Genomic DNA, 21,028 nt, shown 5'->3' on the forward strand with positions numbered 1-21,028 from the left:
TAATTCAACTCAGAGGTATGCACTTGAGGTAGGAGGGCAGGGGAAGTGCGGATGGCAGGACATGGATGGACCTTGAGGCATCGGCTCTGGGTGTCATGGGCTGTGAGAGTCAAGAAGGGCAGTGGCCTGCCTGACTTGGGTTCACTCTGGCCACTGCAGTGAGAACTGAAACCAGCCAGGCCAATTCTCCATTGTTCGTGCTCTTCCAGGCAGGAGAGTATTAGGTCTGGAGTCACAAGGTAGCAGGGGCTGGGGGTTGCAGGGGGATGTTGGGAAGAAGTGGTCCTTTGGTCAGGGTAGGAAGCCAACAGGATTTCCTGGTGCATTGGAGGTGAAAGGGAAGAGGCTCTGGTGGCTGTGCTTTGGGCCCGAGCAGCCAGAAGCCAGTTGCCATCACCTATGACAAGGGAGACAGTGCCTGGGGCAGAGTCCGTATGGGGTGCGTTCAGGGTAGATCAGGAGGTATGAGTGGGCAGTGGGCGAGCCAGGCTGGGGGTTGTGTGGGAGGCCTGGGTTGCAGGTGTAAGCGTGGGACCCACGTCAGATTGGTGGTGGGTCATGCACGCTGGGCTGGCTCTCAGGTCCTCCCTGCTGGCTTCCCACTCCTGGGGGCTTTCTCCTCCCAGATTCCTCAGCTGGGTGAGGAGCAGGACAGAGCCCTTTCCTAGGGAAGCCCGGCACCCCTTGCTGTCCAGGGAAGGGGAGTCCTTCTAGCCCCTGGCAGCTTCTCTGCCCCTCCCCTGGCCTCCCAAGGCCTAGCCAAAGCTGGGTTCTCACCCACCTGTGCCGCCCTGCCTTGTTACCTGGAAGCACAGCCTTGGGGACTGAGCGGGCCCTCACTGTTACTTTAAGAAGGGAATCAGCCACTTTGTGTTCACCACCTCTGGGGAAGGTGTGAGAGGAGAGAAGGAGGTGGCTGTTTGGCTGCTGACAACATGAAGACTTCCTGCGATGAGAACAGAGGCACAGGTGCCGGCCCTGCAGCCCCCAGAACCCAGACTGGAGGGGGCATGGGGTGCCGGACCCTGGCCCTGTCCTGGGTGCTGCTGACCCTGTGTGTCACTGTGGGTGAGTGCCGGCACCAGAGAGGGGCAGGGGCTACAGGGAGGGTGATGTAGGACAACAGCCCACTGACCTTGCTGCTGTTCCACAGGGACCCCAGAGGTGTGGGTGCAAGTTCGGATGGAGGCCACCGAGCTCTCGTCCTTCACTGTCCATTGTGGGTTCCTGGGGTCTGGCTCCATCTCCCTGGTGACTGTGAGCTCGGGGGGCCCCGATGGTGCTGGGGGGATCACGCTGGCTGTGTTGCACCCAGAACTTGGCATCCGGCAATGGGCCCCTGCTTGCCAGGCCCGCTGGGAAACCCAGAGCAGCGTCTCTCTCGCCCTGGAAGGCTCTGGGGCCAGTAGCCCCTGCACCAATACCACCTTCTGCTGCAAGTTTGCGTCCTTCCCTGAGGGCTCCTGGGAGGCCTGTGGGAGCCTCCTGCCCAGCTCAGACCCAGGTGGGGCCGGGACGAGGGGCCCAGGAGGGCAGGGAGGGGCTCAGGAACTGGCCACCCATCTGATTCTTGTCTCTGTGCCCAGGGCTCTCTGCCCTGCCAACTCCTGTCCCCATTCTGCGGGCAGACCTGGCTGGGATCTTGGGGGTCTCAGGAGTCCTCCTCTTTGGCTGTGGCTACCTCCTTCATCTGCTGCACCGACAGAAGCACAGGTGAGACCTGGGCCCTGTCCATGTCCCCCTGACACTGGGCTGGCCACATGCTCTGCAGAGCCCTGCCCCTAGGCTCCAGCTGTCCCACACCAGCTCCCAGGCACCGAAAGCACGAGCATGGGTGAGGAGGGGACCTGCTTTGGGGACGAGGTGGCAGGGGTAGGGGGGCCAGGGCTGGGCCCAAGCTGTACCAACTCACTTGACCCTCCTTCCCCTGCGTAGGCACCCAGCCAGGCCTCCCAGGCTGCTCTCCACGTCCCTTATGCCACTATCAACACCAGCTGCCGCCCAGCTACTTTGGACACAGCTCACCCCCATGGGGGGCCTTCCTGGTGGGTGTCACTCCCCACCCACGCTGCACACTGGCCCCAGGGCCCTGCTGCCTGGGCCTCCACACCCATCCCTGCATGTGGCAGCTTTGTCTCTGTTGAGAATGGAGTCTATGCTCAGGCAGGGGAGAGGCCTCCCCGCACTGGTCCTGGCCTCACTCTTTTCCCTGACCCTCAGGGGCCCAGGGCCATGGAGTGATGCTTAGGAGTTCAATGAGAGAGACCATGAAGCCACTGGGCTTTCCCCTTCCCAGGCCTCCTGGGTGCCACCCCCTTATGTTATTCTTGGGCCTCCAATAAGTGTTCCACAGGTGCGTAGCCAGGCCCACCTGCTGCAGATGTGGTCTGTGTGCATGTGTGGGTGTGTGTGGGCACAGGTGTGTGTGTGTGAGTGACAGTTACCCCATTCCAGTCGTTTCCTGCTGTGACTAAGTCAGCAACACAGTTCCTCTGACGTGGGCCTTGGCTGTGCTTCTTTGGGGGTGAAGAGATTGGGGAGGAAGTCTCCACCCCTGCGAGGCAGAAGCCAGGTGAGAACCAGAGTGGGTTGGGGCCTCCTTGCAGGGCTGGGTTTGGCCCAGGGAGAGGGCAGTGTCCCAATCTTAGAGATCTGTCCTGGCTTCTTGGGGTGGCGGAGGGTTGGGGGAGCTTCTTGAGGGACACTTGTGGCTGCCTAGATAGGATTGGGGGATCCCAGCGGGATGGTCCCTGCTCCAATCCCACCACATCCTAGGACAGCAGCAAGGGTTCCTGGGGCTTCAGCCTGAGAGAAGTCCCTGTGGTTTGACCTGGCGTCCCTCTGCCAGGCTCCCTGCTGTGGCCTGGGCTGGGGTCCTGATGCCCTCCTTCCACAGCTGGCGTCAGGCAGGGCTGGAGAGTAGGAGGACTCGCCTGAAATCTCCCTTCAGTCACTTCCCCCACCTCCTCTCGGGGCAGGCAGAGGCCTTCACAGACATGGGGGCCTCCCCACAAAATGTTCCATCCAGAGTCGGCCCTTCTGCTTGTGGGCCTCACAGCCTGGGCCTGATGGGGCCTTTGCCACACGAGACAGTGTGAGTGAGAGGGTCTGGGCTTCGAGACTCCCCAGGAACGTGGCAGGCCCTAGGTGGTGGGGCAGTGTCGTTCTGGAGCCAGGCTGAGGCTGCTCCCCCAGCTGGGGTGAGTACTCCTGGGGAGGAAGGGCACCTGCCCCTCAGCCCCTCCCTGGGACTGCATGGGGGACATCCTAGGAAGTGCCAGCTGCCAATCAGGAACCACGCCCTACATCCGGCTCAGAGACAGCCTGCCCGGAGGCTGCGTCCACCCGCACCACCCTCTGCAGCCCAGTGCACTGCCCCAGGCAGGCCCTGATGTGGCCTTGCCAGGACCCAGCCCCATCCAGCCCCCAGCTCTGCACTGTGCTCGGAAGAGGGTGGTTGCAGGTGGTCAGGCCTGCCTTCCTCAGCTAGTGGTCGTCCTCCTCCTCCCAGAAGCCCTCAGCACTGGCCTAGGCAGCTCAGCAGTTCCTCCAGGGCTGGGGGCTCAAGGAAGACAGGAAGGGGTGCTGCAGAGTTCCCCAAGGAGGGTCAGGAAGGCAGCGCCGGGAGGAAGATGACAGGGAGGGAAGGGAGAGAGCAAGAGCACCGTGGACCCGGGACAGGGGTGTGAACAGTGGGGCTTATTAGGTCTCAGGGGAAGCCTGAAGGGGATCTCCAGAAAGCTGAGTTTCTCTAAGAAGCAGACAAAGGGGAAGCTCTGAGGGATCCCCCCGCCAGGGCCACTTGCTCATCACACAGTGGAGTAAGAGTCCCCTGGCCTGATCCTGGCTTCCATAAGCTTAGGAGGCTGCAGCCCAGCCTGGTCCCTGTGAGACTCAGAGCCAAACACCTTGGGACCCAGAAAGTCTCCCCACATCCGGCCTGCTCCGTGCTGCCCAGCCTTAAGTGTCAGAGCCAGCAGCAGTGACAAAGGGTGCCCTGAGAGTGCATGGTGCACTGTGCTGTGGTGCATGGTTGGGCCTCAGACCCAGAGACCAGGGTGCTGTTGGCTCAGTGTGCATGGAAATTGAGGCCTGAGGGAGCTGATGTGCTCCAAGGGAAGAGCTGAATCAGCCCAGCAGCAGCACCTGCTTCCCCTCCAGTGGCCCCAGGCATCCAGGACAAGCCCCCAGCACCCATGGCCCAAAGTAAGGTTTTAGCTTTGAATGGACCTGGGTTTGAATCCTGGGGGTCCCTCCCTGGCCTTGTGGCGCCCATGTGGCTCACGTTGAGCATCGGGTACATGAGAAGAGTGAGGAGGCCTGCGGGGATGTGAAGATTGTAAACCAGGAGGCTCCCAAGGCCTGAGCAACTCTTCCTAGATGGTCTTACAACAAGTCAGGAGGTGGGTATTTTCAGGAAGTCCATTTGACGGATGTGGAGCCCGAGGTGCAAAGCAGTGCCATAACCTCCCCAGGGGGCAAAGGGCTGGGAGGAAGAGGAGTTCTTGGGGAAGGAGGGCAGGAGGCAGGCCTGGACAAGTGTGCTCCTGGTAGGTGGAGGTGCAGCTTGCTGATGAGGGTGCTCCATGAGCAGCCTCATGTCTACACCAGGTGCTGTGGCTGACACTGCTTGGGGGCCAGGCCAGATCATGCCTGAAGGGCCTGAGTGTCAGGGCCTAAATCAAGGGCGAGATACACCATGTTCATATATCACAAGGCTCACTGTTTGTTTGGTGGTGGTGGTTTTTTTTTTTGAGATGGAGTCTTGTTCTGTCACCAGACTGGAGTGCAGTGGCGTGATCTCAGCTCAATGCAACCTCTGCCTCCCGGTTTTAAGCGATTCTCTTGCCTCAGCCTCCCGAGTAGCTGGGATTACAGGCGCCCACCACCATGCCCAGCTATTTTTTGTATTTTTAGTAGAGACGGGGTTTCACCATGTTGGCCAGGATGGTCTCTATCTCCTGACCTTGTGATCTGCCCGCCTCAGCCTCCCAGAGTGCTGGGATTACAGGCGTGAGCCACTGTGCCTGGACTGGTGGTGGTGTTTTGGGACAAGGTCTCACTCTGTCATCCGGGCTGTGCAGTGGTGGGATCTCAGCTCACTGCAGCCTCAACCTCCTGGGCTCAAATGGTCCTTCCACCTCAGGCTCTCAAGTAGCTGGGACCACAGGCACGTGCCACCCTACCTGGCTAATTTTTGTAATTATTTTTTTTTTTTTGGTAGAGATGAGGTTTCTTTATGTTGCCCAGGCTGGTCTCAAACTTTGGGCTCAACTGATCTGCCTGCCTTGGCGTCCCAATGTGCTGGGATGACAGGCATGAGCCACTGTGCCTGACTAAGGCTCACTGTTAACAGGTCAGTATCCCCAAACTGATTTTTTTTTTTTTTTTTTTTTTTTGAGACGGACTCTTGCTCTGTCACCCAGGCTGGAGTGCAGTGGCACGATCTTGGCTTACTGCAACCTCCACCTCCCGGGTTCTAGTGATTCTCCTGCGTCAGCCTCCTGAGTAGCTGGGACTACGGGTGTGCACCATCGTGTCCAGCTAATTTTTTTTTTTTTTTAGTTGAGACGGGGGTTTCACCATGTTGGCTGGGCTGGTCTCGAACTCCTGACCTCAGGTGACCTGCCCACCTTGGCCTCCCAAAGTGCTGAGATTACAGACTTGAGCCACTGTGCCCCGCCTGAATAAGAGCTTCTTAATCAAAATTTCAGCATGGTTCTGGGTCAAAATTGACCAGCTGATTTAATAAGTTGATGTAAAAATTTTACAGTCAGCTACCCCTGGGAGGGGGAGTCTCTCCCTAATCAGTGAGGCACCAGATGCCAGAGCATTGGCAATGTACAAGGGGCTCAGCCCTGTGGCTCATATGTGTAATCCCAGCACACTGGGAGGACGCCTTGAGCCTGGGAGATTGAGTCCAGCCTGGGTAACATAGTGACACCACGTCTCTGCAAAAAAGAAGAAAATTAGAGGGGAACTGTGGTGCGTGCCTATAGTCCCACCTACAGGCACAGCGAGACCATGTCCCCTACTAAGAAAAGGCCAAGAATGCAGGAAATGTAGATAATATGGGCCCTGTGATGGATGGAGGCCAAATAGATCAATACAGAATTGAAGAAGACACAGAGCACTTGTATTTCCTTTCAGGCATAGCACGCTGACTAGGACTCCAGTACCGTGAAGGGAGACAGTGAGAGCAGACGTTTGTGCCTCATTCCTGATCTCAGGGGGAAAGCAGTAACAGGGTGGGTGCCAAGGAGGGGCAGGGGGCCGGGGCAGGGATAGACGTGGCCGGTGAGGAAAGGAGGATAGTTGTTGGGGGAAGGTGGGGACATACAAGCAGCGGTTCTCAACGTGCAGGGTCCTGGCCCCCTCCCCTGCCTCTGCTCCTGAACACTGCATCCCATGCCTCTCCCATGGCCACCTGCTGGGCTAATGGGCTGCATTTAGACTCTGCCCATGTTGGAATCATGCCCTCCTCCAGGGCCGCCGCCTCCCAAAACCCCCCTCTGAGAGACAGCCACAGCCCCAGGCTTAGCCCCAGGCTTAGCCCCAGGCCCTGTCACTGCTGTTGGGGGAGGGAGGATGAACCACCCAGGAGACCTCACCATTCCAGAGCAGAAATCCTGACACAAAAGAAATCTCCCATGGGGGTTCAGCTGGGTCCAGGGCCCGGAAAGTGACATAAACATGCACCTTACATCTAAGGAGAATGCACGTGGCAGTACCGGGCCTGAGGCCCCTGGGGACTATGTACCCTCCAGAGCTACCCAGAGGCTGTTGGCTAAAAGTTCTATGTGGCGCCCTCCTCGGGCAGCCTGGTAAGCAGGTGACCTTCTAGCTGGGTCCCATGGCTCACAGGCAAGGCAGGAATGGAACCAAGAGTCAGTCCTCAGTGGCTGGATGTCGTATCCCACGCCTGTAATCCCAGCACTTTGGGAAGCTGAGGTGGGCAGATCACCTGAGGCCAGGAGTTTGAGACCAGCCTGGCCAACATGGTGAAACCCTGTCTTTACTAAAAATACAAAAATTAGCTGGGCATGGTGGCACGCACCTGTAGTTCCCAGCTACTTGGAAGGCTGAGGCAGGTGAATTACTTGAACCCAGGAAGCAGAAGTTACCGTGAGCCAAGATCACACCATTGCACTCTAGCCTGGGCAACACAGCGAGAATCCATCTCAAAAAAAAAAAACAAACCTTAGGCGGGGGGCCACCCTCTTGAGGCCTTGCCCAGACAGCCAGGGGGTCCCTTGTCCTCTCTTCAGCCCACCTTTGCAGGTGGGACCAGTTCAGTCCAAAGCCCCTGTGCCTCAGTTTCCCTGTGGGTTGAATGAGGAGAATGAGGTGTGTAGGGCCTGGCTCAGGCGGAGGGGTTTCCTGAGCACGGAGAGCCTGTTTCCTCAGGCCTGTGAAGGGAGAGAGGGTGGGCTGGCTGGCCCTGGGAAGCACAGAGGAGCCTACTGGGAACAGGGAAGAGACTGAGAAGAGAAGGGAGGCCCGTCCCTGCCTGCGTCTGTCTCAAGAAGATTGATATCACTTCCTCTGGTGAAATCCCACCTTCCTGCCCCCACAGCCCCTCAGCTGATGCCACCTCACCCTAGAGAGGGTGGGCAGAGCCTCCTACGGAGGGAGTCCTGTGGTTCACCAAAGCTCCAGTGACCACCCCCAGGCAAAGGCCAGCAGATCCCGTCAGAGACGAGCCCAGGACTGTGTGCGGGGTGCCCACTGTTGCTCTGAGACTTCACTTCCTCAGGGAGGCTTCCTCAGGATCTCGAACCTGCGGAAGGAGGACCAGTCTGTGCACTTCTGCCAAGTCCAGCTGGACACACAGATCAGGGAGGCAGTCATGGCAGTCCATCAAGGGGACCCACCTCACCATCACCCAGGGTGAGTCCAGCTGCCCTGGCACCAAGGAACCTTCTAGTTCAGCCAGAGGCTCAGGTATGTGGAGGGAATTACCTGAGGGGCTGTATGAGGGAACAACCTCCTGGGGCTCCCCTATCCCTGAGTTCCTGCACTCAGAAATTGAGGCCCAGAGATCCAGGTAGAGGGGGCTCCAGTCCTGGACCCGCCATTGCAAGTCATGTGGCCTGGGACAGGGCTTCTCTAAGCTCTGTCCCCTCCTGTGTAGGGCAGGGAGGTCAGAGGGGACCCTGCAGATCCAGTCTCACGTCTGGGGGTCAAGGGGTGGCCTCGAGAGGGACCAGTCTCTGTGTAGGGGACCATCAGCCCCCTCACCCCTTGAGCAAGATTGTGGTCCCTGCACCAAGGGAGCGGTCCTGGGGTGGGAAGAGGCCAGCTAGGCTGTGGTGGTGCCTGGGGACTGCATGGGAGTCCCTGCCAGGGAGGGAGAGGGACAGAAGACAAGCTGGGGGCTCTGCTGCTTGGGCTGGGGGCTGAGCACCTGTGACCTCCACTGGCTTCCTCCTCCTCCTCTCTGAGGACTGAATCTGGGGCGCAGCAGGGCACAGACTGAGGCCCGCCTTTCCTCTCCCTGAAAGAGCCTGCACTGGCCCTGGGCAGAGAAAAGGATGAGAAGTGAGGCTGAGTGAGGTGGGGTCTGCAGGGATCCAGGTGGGAGGGGCCCAGCCAGCCAAGGTCAGGCCCAGCCCCTCAAGGTCAGGCCCGGCCCTTCAGCAGGAAGACAGGCACTGGGGCCCTTGGGCAGGGCTGACTTGACACTTTTGTGTGGCTTAAGCCACTGTGCCCAGCCTGAACACCCTTTCCTGGTAAAACACTCCAAAACCAGGAAGAGAAGGAATGTACTGCAACATAATAAAGGCCAGTCATGCAAGGCCCACGGCTGAAAGTCTTTCAGTCATTCTAGGTGAAAGACTGAAATCTTTGCCTCCAAGATCAGGAACAAGAGAAGGATGCCCGATCTCACTACTTCTGTTCAACATAGGATTTGAAGTCAGGCCAGGCACAGTGGCTCACGCCTGTAATCCTAGCACTTTTGGAGGCTGAGGCAGGCAGATTACTTGAGGCTATGAGTTTGAGACCACCCTGGCCAACATGGCAAAACCTCATCTCTACTAAAAAAAAAAAAAAAGGATTTGAAGTCCTAGCCAGAGCAATGAGGCAATGGATAAAAAGGCACCTAAGGCCCTTTTGCAATAAGAAGCCAGATGGATAAAGGAAGTGCTGGTCACCCTGGAGGTGCACTGGTTTGGGGAAGGCCCCCGGCCCCCACAGCCCTCTGGGGAGTCTGACTCTGGCTATCCCCACTCACCTCAAGCTTTCAGGCAGCCCCTCCACAGGGCCCCTCTCCTGCCTGGACGACTCTGCTGGTCTCCCCGTCCCCTGGAGAAGAACAAGGCCATGGGTCGGCCCCTGCTGCTGCCCCTGCTGCTCCTGCTGCTCCTGCTGCTGCTGCCAGTATTTCTGCAGGCTGGTGAGTGCCCAGGACCACCCAGGTATGGTCTCTGCCCAAACCACAGGAGAGGCCAACCCAAGACAAAGGCAGAACATCGGGGGCAGGGGCCAGGTTCCCACCCCCAGCAAACAAGGGCGGGTGCCATAGGGGTGGGTGCCCCCATCTCCTCCCCCTCCACCCTCCCCCATGCCTGAAGAGTGAGAGACCCAGGCCAGAGGTCAGTCCAGCCACCTGTCACACGACTGCCTGTGGTGAAGGTGCGGGAGGGTCTGGGGTCACCCTCTTTGTGTCTCACGGTGGCTTCACGGTCTCTCCCCCACTCCCTCCCTCCCGCCCTCCTCTAGGTGGCTCTGCAGGATCCAGTCCAAGCCTTCCCTATGGGGTCACTCAACCAAAACGCCTCTCAGCCCCCATGGGTGGCTCCGTGGAAATCCCCTTCTCCTTCTGTCACCCCTGGGAGTTAGCCACAGCTCCCAACATGAAAATATCCTGGAGACGGGGCCACTTCCACGGGCAGTTCTTCTACAGCACAAGGCCGCCTTCCTTTCACAAGGATTACTCGAACTGGCTCTTTCTGAACGGGACAGAGGGTCAGAAGAGCAGCTTCCTCAGGATCTTGAACCTGCGGAAGGAGGACCAGTCTGTGTATTTCTGCCGAGTCGAGCTGGACACACCGAGATCAGGGAGGCAGCAGTGGCAGTCCATCGAGGGGACCAAACTCTCCATCACCCAGGGTGAGTCCAGCTGCCCTGGCACCTGCCTTGCCCACCGCAGTGAGGGTTTTGGTGACCAGTGATGTCTTCACATTTAAACCCAGTGGTCTGGATTGAGAGCTGTTAGCATTTCACCTTGCTACCCCTTCCCTGTGTGGGCTTCTGAGAGCTCCTTGCTCATCCTGAATGTCCCTTAATCTAGAAAGCAGCACACCACGTCTTTCACCCAGACGCCCCGCACCCCCAGAAGAGGGTCTGCTTATTCTTCATCTCTTCTCAGCTGTCACAACCACCACCACCTGGAGGGCCAGCAGCACAACCACCACAGCCGGCCTCAGGGTCACAGAAGAAGGCAAAGGACACTCAGAATCATGGTACCTAAGTGTGGACACTGCCATCAGAGTGGCATTGGCTGTCGCTGTGCTCAAAACTGTCATTTTGGGAGTGCTGTGCCTCCTCAGGTGGAGGAGAAGGAAAGGTAAGTGCCCAGAATGCACTGTCTCCTCAAGCTTCCCGGCTGGGGGTTTCTCAGAGCCCACCTGCAGCTAAGGGACGTCAGAAATATCCAGACCCTGCTGGCTCCCCTCAAGCCCACCAAGGCCAACTCTGTGGCCTGTGCTGGGGCATCTGCATTTCGGGGGGCTCCTGCAGTGAGGTGGTGCAGGGTCACGTGTGAGAACCCCCAGCCTGGGCGTGGTGGCTCATGTCGGTAATCCTAGCACTTTGGGAGGCCAAGGCGGGTGGATCACAAGGCCAAGAGATCGAGACCATCCTGGCCAACATGGTGACACCCTATCTCTACTAAAAATACAAAAATTAGCTGGGCATGTTGGCACACTCTTGTAGTCCCAGCTGCTCAGGAGGCTGAGGCAGAAGAATCACTTGAACCCGGGAGGCAGAGGTTGCAGTGAGTCAAGATCGCACCACTGCACTCCAGCCTGGTGACAGAACAAGACTCTGTCTCAAAAAAAAAAAAAAACAACAAAAAAAAAACAGCCCCCAGCCCTCTCCATACAGCTACACAGCTGGATCCCCCCAATTTCTTCTCTCTCAGTCATCAATCATCCATGCTCCCCTGAAGGTTCCTGGGGAGGGGAGGGTCTGCCCTGGGAAAAGGACAGAGAGAGGAGAAGGGACCAGAATTGGGCTGAGCTCAGCAGGTACTGGCTGACTGCCCACCTGCCACGGCCTGGCTTGAAACTGGAGAAGCAAAGTAGATAAAGCATAGGCTCTGCTCTCAGGGAACTAGGGGGGTGGAGTTTTCAGTTGCCTCAAGGACTAATTGCTTCATTGAGAAAGAGCTATGGTATTGCTAAACAAGGGTGGGAGGAGAGAGAGGTAATCAGGGAGGACTTCCCAGAGGTGGCATCTGCAGATGTCTCAAAGAAGAAAAGAATTAGCTTGGCAAGAGGTGAGGGTGGTGTAGAGGTCACTCACTTCCCTTGTGGGTGGAGGAAACCATTCCAGGAGCTGTAGGAAGCCTGGTGCTGGTGGAGGAGGCAGGAGAGGAGAGGAGATGACCTTGGAAATCACATCCAAGAGCCTTTGATGCCAGAGGCGGCGTGAGGCAGCAAACAGTGACCTCAGTTCCCCATGAGAGACCTCAGTCTGTGGAGGACTGGCCAGAGGTGGGCCAGGCTGGGTCAGTGCAGTGCAGGAGTGTGGCGGAGAGAGGGAAAGGGCCAGATCCTAGAAAAGATTAAGTAATAAAAACCAATGAGCTCGATCCTTCCTTCCTTCCTTCCTTCCTTCCTTCCTTCCTTCCTTCCTTCCTTCCTTCCTTCCTCCCTCCCTCCCTCCCTCCCTCCCTCCTTCCCTCCCTCCCTTTCTTCCCTCTTTTTCTTCCCTTTCTTTCTTTCTTTCTTTCCAGGCTGGAGTATACTCAGCTTGCTGCACACTCCCTGCCCCCGGCTCCCGTGATTTTCCTGCCTCAGCCTGAGGGCTGCCTAGGATTGCGGGCGCGCGCCACCACCCCTGCCTGCTTTTTGTCCTTTGGCTGGAGGCACGGTTTCGCCATGTTGGCCACGCTGCTCTCCAGCTCCTGACCTCGAGTGGTCTGCCCACCTCGGCCTGCCGAGGTGCTGGGACTGCAGACAGAGTCTCGCCCACTCGGTGCTCCGTATTGCCCTGGCTGGAGTGCAGTGGCGTGGTCTTGGCTGGCTGCAGCCTCCGCCTCCCAGCAGCCTGCCTTGGCCTCCCAGGATGCTGGGATTGCAGCCTCTGCCGGGCCGCCGCCCCATCTGGGAGGTGGGGAGCGTCTCTGCCTGGCCGCCCATTGTCTGGGAAGTGAGGAGCGCCTCTGCCCGGCCGCCCCGTCTGGGAGGAAGTGAGGAGCATCTCTGCCCGGCCGCCCCGTCTGGGAGGTGAGGAGCGCCTCTGCCCGGCCACCCATCGTCTGGGAAGTGAGGAGTGCCTCTGCCTGGCCGCCCCGTTTGGGAAGTGAGGAGCGCCTCTGCCCGGCCGCCCCGTCTGGCATGTGGGGAGCGCCTCTGCCCGGCCGCCCCGTCTGGGATGTGGGGAGCGCCTCTGCCCGACCGCCCCGTCTGGGAGGTCTACCACGGAGGCCAGACACAATGTGGGGGCTGGACGTGGTGGCTCACGCCTGTAGTCCCAGCACTGTAGGAGACCGAGGCGGGTTGATCACTTGAGGCTAGAAGTTCGAGACCAGCCTGGCCAACATGGCGAAACATATGAAAAATACAACAGACCAACCAACCAACCCAGCAACAACAAAACAGGTCTACCCTGGAGTCATACTCTAATTTTTTCTATTTTCCTCCCTTTCTGATCCTTTATCCCACTTTCTTTTTCTTCCTCTTCCTTCTCCTTCTTCTTTGTCAAATACAGGATTGAGTTATTATCATTGATCCATACAAAGTCCCTCTCTCATTTATTTTCTTTAATTCCTACCCCCCATTTCTATTCCCCGTCTTCCCATGTGCAACCTTCCTAATATGTTTGATATGCATCTTTTTGTTTGTATGTATTTTTAGAAAATGTTTATGGTTTTGTGTGCAAAAAAAATTAATAATAAAACTGGCATGTCTTCAGGAAAAAAAAATAAAACAATGAGATTGCTTGTTAGATTGATGTAGGGGTGAGGGAGCAGGAAGAAGCACCCGTTTCCACTTGGGTATATGGGGCTGTGAAGAAACCACCAACTACAGTAGACAATAGAGGAGGAGACTATGTATGGAGGGGAATGATGCCTTGTGCCTCGTTTAGTTTGGAATCTGTTTGTTTGTTTGTTTGTTTGTTTGTTTGTTTGTTTTTGAGACAGAGTTTTGTTCTGTCGCCCAGTCTGGAGTGCAGTGGGGCACAATCTCGGCTGACTGCAAGCTCCACCTTCTGGGTTCACGCCATTCTCTTGCCTCAGCCTCCTGAGTAGCTGGGACTACAGGCGCCTGCTACCACACCTGGCTAATTTTTTGTATTTTTAGTGGAGACGGGGTTTCACCATGTTAGCCAGGATGGTCTTGATCTCCTGACCTCGTGATCCTCCTGTCTCAGCCTCCCAAAGTGCTGGGATTACAGGCTTGAGCCACCGTGCCCGGCCAGTTTGGAATCTGTTATACTGGAGATCCATGTGTGGCATCTCAGCAGAGTTGTCCACTGGAAACTTGGATGTACACATTTCCAGTTTAAAAGAGAGGACAAGGCTCCAGGCAGCAATGAGTTCTACCTCAATATCCTCCAAACCTGACAGTAAGTTACGATCAAGAAAGTCTTCAGGCCAGGAACGGTGGCTGATGCCTGTAATTCCAGCACCTTGGGAGGCCAAGGCGGGTGGATCACCTGAGTTCAGGAGTTCAAGACCAGCCTGGCCTAAATGGTGAAACCCCATCTCAATTAAAAACACAAAAAATTAGCCGAGCATGGTGGCAGACACCTGTAGTCCAAGCTACTCAGGAAGCTGAGGCAGGAAAATCGCTTGAACCCGGGAGGCAGAGGCTGCAGTGAGCCGAGATGGTGACACTGCACTCCAGCCTGGGTGACAGAGCAGGACTCCGTCTATAAAAAGAAAAAAAGTCTTCAGTGAAAGGAGATTCGCCCTATCAGCTATGAAAGCACAGAGGGGAGGAGCATGGGGCTGGGGCTGCCTACAGTCAGATCCTGGCCTCACACCCTCGCCAGGGAAACAGGCTCGCGGGTACAAAGGTTGTGTGCCTCAACTTCCTCACGGAAGCACATGAGATTATTTTATAACCATAGAGTGGAAACAGTCTCAGTATGACCACCAAACCCAGGAGCCATGCATTAAAATATTGATAAATTTAACTATATAAAAAAATTTTTGCCGGGTGCGGTGGCTCACACCTGTGATTCCAGCAGAAAATCAGATCAGGAGATCACAGAAGGTCAAGGAACTAGTGAGAGAGCAGGAATGGAGAGCAGGCGGGTCGGCAGGAAGCTTGGAGAATCTGCAAAATAGTAGATTACAAAGAATCAAAAGGCAGTGAGGTTCAACAAGAGGTAGGGTGGGATAATGACCAAAGACAGAGGGAACACTTCCAGGTTCGTTCTGTGAGGTCGGCAACACCATGACCTGAAAGCCAGATAAAGACCCTGCAAGAAAAACAATACACAAAATACAGACGAAAAGCCCAGTGAATATTGATGGAAAAATCTTCAACAAAATTCTAGCAAACCAACTTTCACAGCATGTTAAAAGGATTGTACTCCATGACCAAGTTGGAGATAGTCCTGGAATGCAAGTATCACCCAAAACAGGAAAATTAATGTAGTGCACCCCATTAACAGAATGAAGGACAAAACCCACATGATCATCTCAACTGATACAGAAAAAACATTGGATAAGATTGAACACCCTTTCCTTTTTTTTTGAGATGGAGCCTCGCTCTTAGCCTGGAGTGCAGTGGTGCCATCTTGGCTCACTGCAACTTCTGCCTCCCGGGAGCGATTCTTCTGCCTCATCCTTTCGAGGAGCTAGGATTACAGGTGTGCACCAATACGCCCGGCTAATTTTTGTATTTTTGGAACAAACGTGGTTTTACTGTATTGGCCAGGCTGGTCTCGAACTCCCAACCTCAAGTGATCCGCCCACCTTGGCCTCCCAAAGTGCTGGGATTGCAGGCTGAGCCACGGTGCCCAGCCTGAACACCCTTTCGTGGTAAAACACTCCAAAACCAGGAAGAGAAAGAATGTACTGCAACATAATAAAGGCCAGTCATGCAAGGCCCATGGCTGAAAGTCTTTCAGTCATTTTAGGTGAAAGACTGAAATCTTTGCCTCCAAGATCAGGAACAAGAGAAGGATGCCCGATCTCACTACTTCTATTCAACATAGGATTTGAAGTCAGGCCGGGCACGGTGGCTCACACCTGTAATCCCAGCACTTTTGGAAGTCGAGGCAGGTGGATTACATGAGGCTATGAGTTTGAGACCACCCTGGCCAACATGGCAAAACCCCATCTCTACTTAAAAAAAAAAAAAAAAAAAAGATTTGAAGTCCTAGCCAGAGCAATTAGGTAAGGGATAAAAAGGCATCTAATTTGAAAAGGAACAAGCAAAACGATCTCTGTTTGCAGGTGACAAGATCTCATATGTAGAAAATCCTAAGTATTGCACAAAAATACCTGTTGAATGAATGAATTCAGCAAAGTTCCAGGAAACCAATTTAACATGCAAGCAAAAATGTATTGCATTTCTGTGCACTAAACATAAACAATCTGAAAAGAAAATTAAGAAAACAATTCCATTTACAATAATGTCAAAAAATAAAGTAAGATCTTTAGGAATAAACCTAACCAGGGAGGTGGAAAGACTTGTACACTGGAACTACAAAACATTGCTGAACAAATGAAAGAAGACACAAATAAGTGGATGACATTCTTGTTCGTGGAGTGGAAGGATTAATATTGTCAAGGCGTCCATGCCACCAACAACAATCTCCAGATCCAATGCAAATCCTATGAAAACCCCAATGGCATTTTTTTTTGCTCAAACAAAAAATTCATCCTGAAATTCAAATGGAATCTGAAAGCACTGCCACAAGCCAAAATAATATTTAGAAAGGTGAACAGAGTTAGAGGACACACATTTCCTGATTTCAAAATATATTAAAAACTATGGTAATCCAAACGATGTGGTACTGAAATAAAGACATAAATAGGCCAGGTGCAGTGGCTCACTCCTGTAATCCCAGCACTTTGGGAGGCCGAGCTGGGCAGATCACCTGAGATTGGGAGTTCGAGACCAGCCTGACCAACATGGAGAAACCCCATCTCTACTAAGAATACAAAATTAGCCAAGCATGGTGGCGCATGCCTGTAATCCCAGCTAATCGGGAGGTTGAGGCAGGAGAATCACTTGAACCCGGGAGGCAGAGGTTGCAGTCAGCCAAGATCACGCCATTGCATTCCAGCCTGGGCAACAAGAGTGAAACTCTGTCTCAAAAAAACAAAAAAAGACATAAATAGACCAGTGGAATAGAATACAGAGCCCACAAATAAACCCTCACATAGATAGTCAAATGATCCTCAACAAGGGTGCCAAGATGACCACTCAATGAAGAATAGTTTCTCCAACAAATAGTGATGAGAAAGCTGGGTACTCACATGCAAAACATAAAGGTGCATCTCTGCCAAAAAATTAACTCAAAATGGATTAAAGACTTCAACGTAAGACCCAAAACTGTCCAGTGTCTAGAAGAAAATACAGGAAAAAACACAGGGTGATGAGACAAGATGGTGAGTCCTTGCACCATTACCCCCAGACCCATGGTTTGTATTCCACAGTTGAAGTATGATCACATCAAGGTTGTTTGACTCCAGGGCAGGATTTATGATACGTACCTGCTCTTACACAAGGAACGATAGATCAACTGGAAATCTTAGAGGCCTTCCCAGAACTGGGGTTAATCAGAAGCCGCAGATTAGCTTCCAAGATGGAGTTGCCTTAGCCTCCACCATATTAAAAGTAGAACTACCATATGATCCAACAATCTCACTTCTGGGCATATATCCAACAAATTGAAAGCAGGGTCAGGAAGAGGTGTTTGCACACCGATGTTTGTAGTAGCATTACTCAAAATACCCCAAACGTAGAATCAACTGAAATGTCCATCAAACAAAATATGGTGTCTGTAGTCCAAGCTACTCAGGAAGCTGAGGTTGGGAGAATGACCTGAGCCCAGGAGGTTGAGGGTGTAGTGAACTATGATTGCGCCACTGCACTCCATCCTGGGTGACAGTATAAGATCCTGTCTATTAAAAAAAAAGTTCTGAAAAAAATATATTATTCAATCTTGTTTAGTTATTTATTTTGAGACAAAGTCCTGCTTTGTCACCCAGGCTGGAGTGCAGCAGTGCAATCTCAGTTCACTGCAACCTCCACCTCCTGGGTTCAAGCGATTCTCTTGGCTCAGCCTCCCAAGTAGCTGGGATCACAGGTGTGTGCCACCACACCCAGCTACTTCTTGCATTTTTAGTAGAGACGGGGTTTCACCATGTTGGCCAGGCTGGTCTCGAACTCCTGACCTCAGGGCATCCAACCGCCTCGGCCTCCAAAAGTGCTAGGATTATAGGCGTGAGCCACTATGCTTGGCCTCAACCTTTAAAGGGAAGGAAATTCTTACACATGCTCTAGTATAAATGAGCCTTGAGGACATTATGCTAAGTGAAATAAGCTAGTCACAAAAAGATAAATACTGTCTGATTCCACTTATATGAATATGTAGAGTAGCCAGATTCCTAGAAACAGGAAACAGAAAGGTGGTTGTCAGGGGCACGGAGGAGACGGGAATGGAGAGTTAATATTTAAACATAGAATTTCAGTTTTACTGGCCCAGTGTGGTGGCTCACGCCTGTGAGGAACATGCCTTGGAAGGCTGAGGTAGGTAGATCACTTGAGGCCTGGAGTTTGAGCCCAGCCTGGCCAACATGGCGAAACGCTGTCTCTACTAAACATACAAAAAATAAGCTGGGTGTGGTGGGGGCACCTGTAATCCCATCTGCTCAGGAGCCTAAGGCAGGAGAATCACTGGAACCCAGGAGATGGAGGTTGCAGTGAGCTGCGATCATGTCACTGCATAGCAGCCTGGGTGACAGAGCAAGACTCTGTCTCAAACAAAAAAGAGAACTTTGGAGTTTCAGTTTCGCAAGATGAAAATGTTCTGGAGATCTGTCTCACAACCATGTGAATACACTTAACACTGCCAAACTGTACACTAAGCAATGGTTAGGATGGTAAATTCTAGGTGGCTTTTTTTTTTTTTTTAGACAGAGTCTCGCTTTGTTACCCAGGCTGGAGTGCAGTGGCGCGATCTTGGCTCACTACAACCTCCACCTCCCAGGGTCAAGCAATTCTCCTGCCTCAGCCTCCTGAGTAGCTGGGAGTACAGGCACGTGCCACCACGCCTGGCTAATTTTTGTAATTTTAGTAGAGACGGGTTTTCACCATGTTGTCCAGGCTGATCTTGAACTCCTGACCTCAGGTGATCTGCCCACCTTGGCCTCCCAATCCTGGGATTATCACTGGCGTGAGCCACCGCACCCACCTTAGGTGTTACGCTGGAAGGAGTGAAAGTTACAACATGAAAATGATACTAGCAGTTAATATTTCAGAGTTCCCAGTCCCAACATTAAAAAACAAAAAACCTGTAGAAGTGGAAGGGGAGGCCCCTGGAGTTGAGGGGTGCCGTGAGGCCTGGGTTCAGAGGGTGTCTCTGTGGACGCGGAGTCCTCCCGGAAGGAGGCTGGATGGAGGAGGGGATGTCTGTGGACCAGGAGCCCAGTGCTTGGGAAACACTGCAAGGATGCCAGGGGGACAAGAGGGGCAGGGCACAGTGGGAGAGGCAGCAGAGGATTCAGGGTGAGACCAGCCAGAGGGGAGGGGAGGCCTAGATGTGGCAACAGAACTTGAACAGCCACAAACATGAGTCCCAAGCACGAAGCTCCCAAGGCTGGAGGGCAGACACAGCCGCCATCCAGAAGGAAAGCACAGGTGCGGTCTCCCTGAGGACCTGGAGGGAGAGGCGGGGGTGCCTATGTCAAAGGAAGGGAAGGGAAAGGAAGAGATGGGTAGGTGAGGGCTCGGCAGTAGAGGGAGCCAGGTTGGGGCTGAGCAGAGAGCTCAAGAGCGAAGGAAGCCAACAGAGGGTATCAAGGTTGTGGGGCGGGGGGCGGTTTCAGGAGGTGACGTGGTGGACAACAGGGAGAACAGGTCAGGTGGGCGCCTCAGGATGGCAGCTGAGTCCCAGGCCCTTCCTGACGGGCTTGGGTGGAGCAGCTCTGCTGCTCTGGTCCCTATAAGGAGGGCCTCAGCCTAGGGCACAGCAGAGAAGGTGGGATGGAGACTGCCATCACCTGGATACCACCCTGACTCACTGTTGGTCCCCTTACAGGTCAGCAGCGGACTAAAGCCACAACCCCAGCCAGGTGAGTGCTGGGCCTCCCCAAGGGGGTGGGGAGTGCAGGTGTGGGCAGGGGATGGGTTTGCAAATCAGAGAGTGTGCTGCTAAGAACCCCATAAGCCCAGCCTGCCACAAATTCTCCTGAGTTTTTGCCACCACCCACTTAAATCTGATCTCTGAAGCAACTGCCTCGCCTGCCTCACTGTAATAATCCTGGCGCTGCATCTAAAAACACTTCCCCTCCTGCAGATAGCAGGGCGCCAAGCAGTGACTTCTGATCAACAGAGTGTGGGGAGAAGGGATGTGTATTAGCCCCGGAGGACGTGATGTGAGACCCGCTTGTGAGTCCTCCACACTGGTTCCCCATTGGCAAGATACATGGAGAGCACCCTGAGGACCTTTAAAAAGGCAAAGCCGCAAGGCAGAAGGAGCCTGGGTCCCTGAATCACCGACTGGAGGAGAGTTACCTACAAGAGCCTTCATCCAGGAGCATCCACACCGCAGTGATACAGGAATGAGGTCTGAACTCCACTGAATTAAACCACTGACATCGGGGGGGTTTATTATAGCAATGCTAAGAGTTCCTTTATCCTCCCCAAGGATGGAAAAATACAATTTATTTTGCTTACCGTACACCCCTTTTCTCCTCATCCACATTTTCCAATCTGCATGGTGGCTGTCTTCTCCTATGGCAGAAAGTTTTGGGGAATAAATAGCATGAAATGCTGCTGACACTTCCCTGTGCATCTCCCACATGGCTGCCAAGTGCCCCTTCCTGCTCTGCAGTACCTGCGTCCAGTCGTGATGCAGGGAGCATCCCTGCTAGAAACAGACGGCACTCACAGATTTAAAGCAGTTGGAAGCAAGTTTAAGAAGGGAAATCTTTTTTTTTTTTTTTTTTTTGAGACAGAGCCTCACTCTGTCATCACCCAGGCTGGAGTGCAGTGGCGCAATCTCTGCTCACTGCAACCTCTGACTCCTGGGTTCAAGCCATTCTCGTGCCTCAGCCTCCCAAGTAGTTGGGATTACAGGCATGCACCCCCACACTCAGCTAACGTTTGTATTTTTTAGTGGTACTGGAGTTTTGCCAAGTTGTCCAGGCTGTTCTCAAACTCCTGAGCTCAAGCAATCCTCCAGCCTCAGTCTCCCAAATAGCTGCAATTACAGGCGTGAGCCACTGTGCCTGGCTGAAAGGGAATCGTTAAGGAGGAGTGGGCAGGGGCAGGAACACTGTCAGAGACGGTGTGGTGGCCAAGGCTAGTACAGCAAATTGGCTGCTTCCTGTGATCTCACGGGTTGAGGGCTCAGTTCCACAAGGCTGCCCCCGCATCACATGCCAGTTGCAAGCTCACGTGGTGCCTGTGCTTCTGACACAGGGCTATAAAAATTGAGGTTCCCATGATCCCCTCCTTGGGTTCAATTAATTTTCTAGAATGGCACCTGGAACTCAGGGAAACCCTTTACTCACATGTGTCCCCTTATAAAGGATATTATAGGGCCTGGTGCCATGGGTCATGCCTGTAATCTCTGCACTTCGGGAGGTTGAAGGGGGAGGTTCACTTGA

General features: G+C 54.2%; 1 protein-coding gene and 1 long non-coding RNA gene across 9 annotated transcripts in view; one reads left to right on the plus strand and one right to left on the minus strand.

Annotated features, from left to right (window-relative positions):
* The first annotated feature begins 934 nt into the window (after positions 1 to 934).
* Positions 935 to 20,153, plus strand: LOC116810944 (transmembrane protein PVRIG). 2 transcript variants are annotated; one of them, XM_058443499.1, is made up of 9 exons: positions 935 to 1,068; positions 1,154 to 1,713; positions 1,936 to 2,045; positions 7,757 to 7,890; positions 9,242 to 9,397; positions 9,724 to 10,113; positions 10,373 to 10,570; positions 19,456 to 19,489; positions 19,750 to 20,153. In XM_058443499.1, exons 1-9 carry the CDS (start codon positions 936 to 938, stop codon positions 19,856 to 19,858), a joined length of 1,824 nt encoding a protein of 607 aa, XP_058299482.1. In that variant the 5' UTR covers position 935; the 3' UTR covers positions 19,859 to 20,153. The 2 variants fall into 2 exon arrangements, with proteins under 2 accessions (XP_058299482.1, XP_032611961.2); XM_032756070.2 differs by having other exon boundaries at positions 7,757 to 7,944; positions 19,714 to 19,850.
* The window catches only part of LOC116810945 (uncharacterized), a 46,277-nt gene continuing 31,363 nt past the window's right edge, over positions 6,115 to 21,028 (minus strand). For all 7 annotated transcript variants that reach the window (XR_009214709.1, XR_009214706.1, XR_004370421.2 and 4 more), the window contains 6 exons: positions 20,094 to 20,150; positions 16,670 to 16,756; positions 14,410 to 14,513; positions 11,530 to 11,781; positions 9,236 to 10,001; positions 6,115 to 7,780 (listed from right to left, as the gene is read on the minus strand). This is a non-coding gene — a long non-coding RNA (uncharacterized LOC116810945). The remainder of the gene's footprint in view (positions 7,781 to 9,235; positions 10,002 to 11,529; positions 11,782 to 14,409; positions 14,514 to 16,669; positions 16,757 to 20,093; positions 20,151 to 21,028) is intronic.

This window comes from Hylobates moloch, unplaced genomic scaffold, assembly GCF_009828535.3.
Source record: "Hylobates moloch isolate HMO894 unplaced genomic scaffold, HMol_V3 SCAFFOLD_1, whole genome shotgun sequence".
NCBI classification, from domain to species: Eukaryota; Metazoa; Chordata; class Mammalia; order Primates; family Hylobatidae; genus Hylobates; species Hylobates moloch.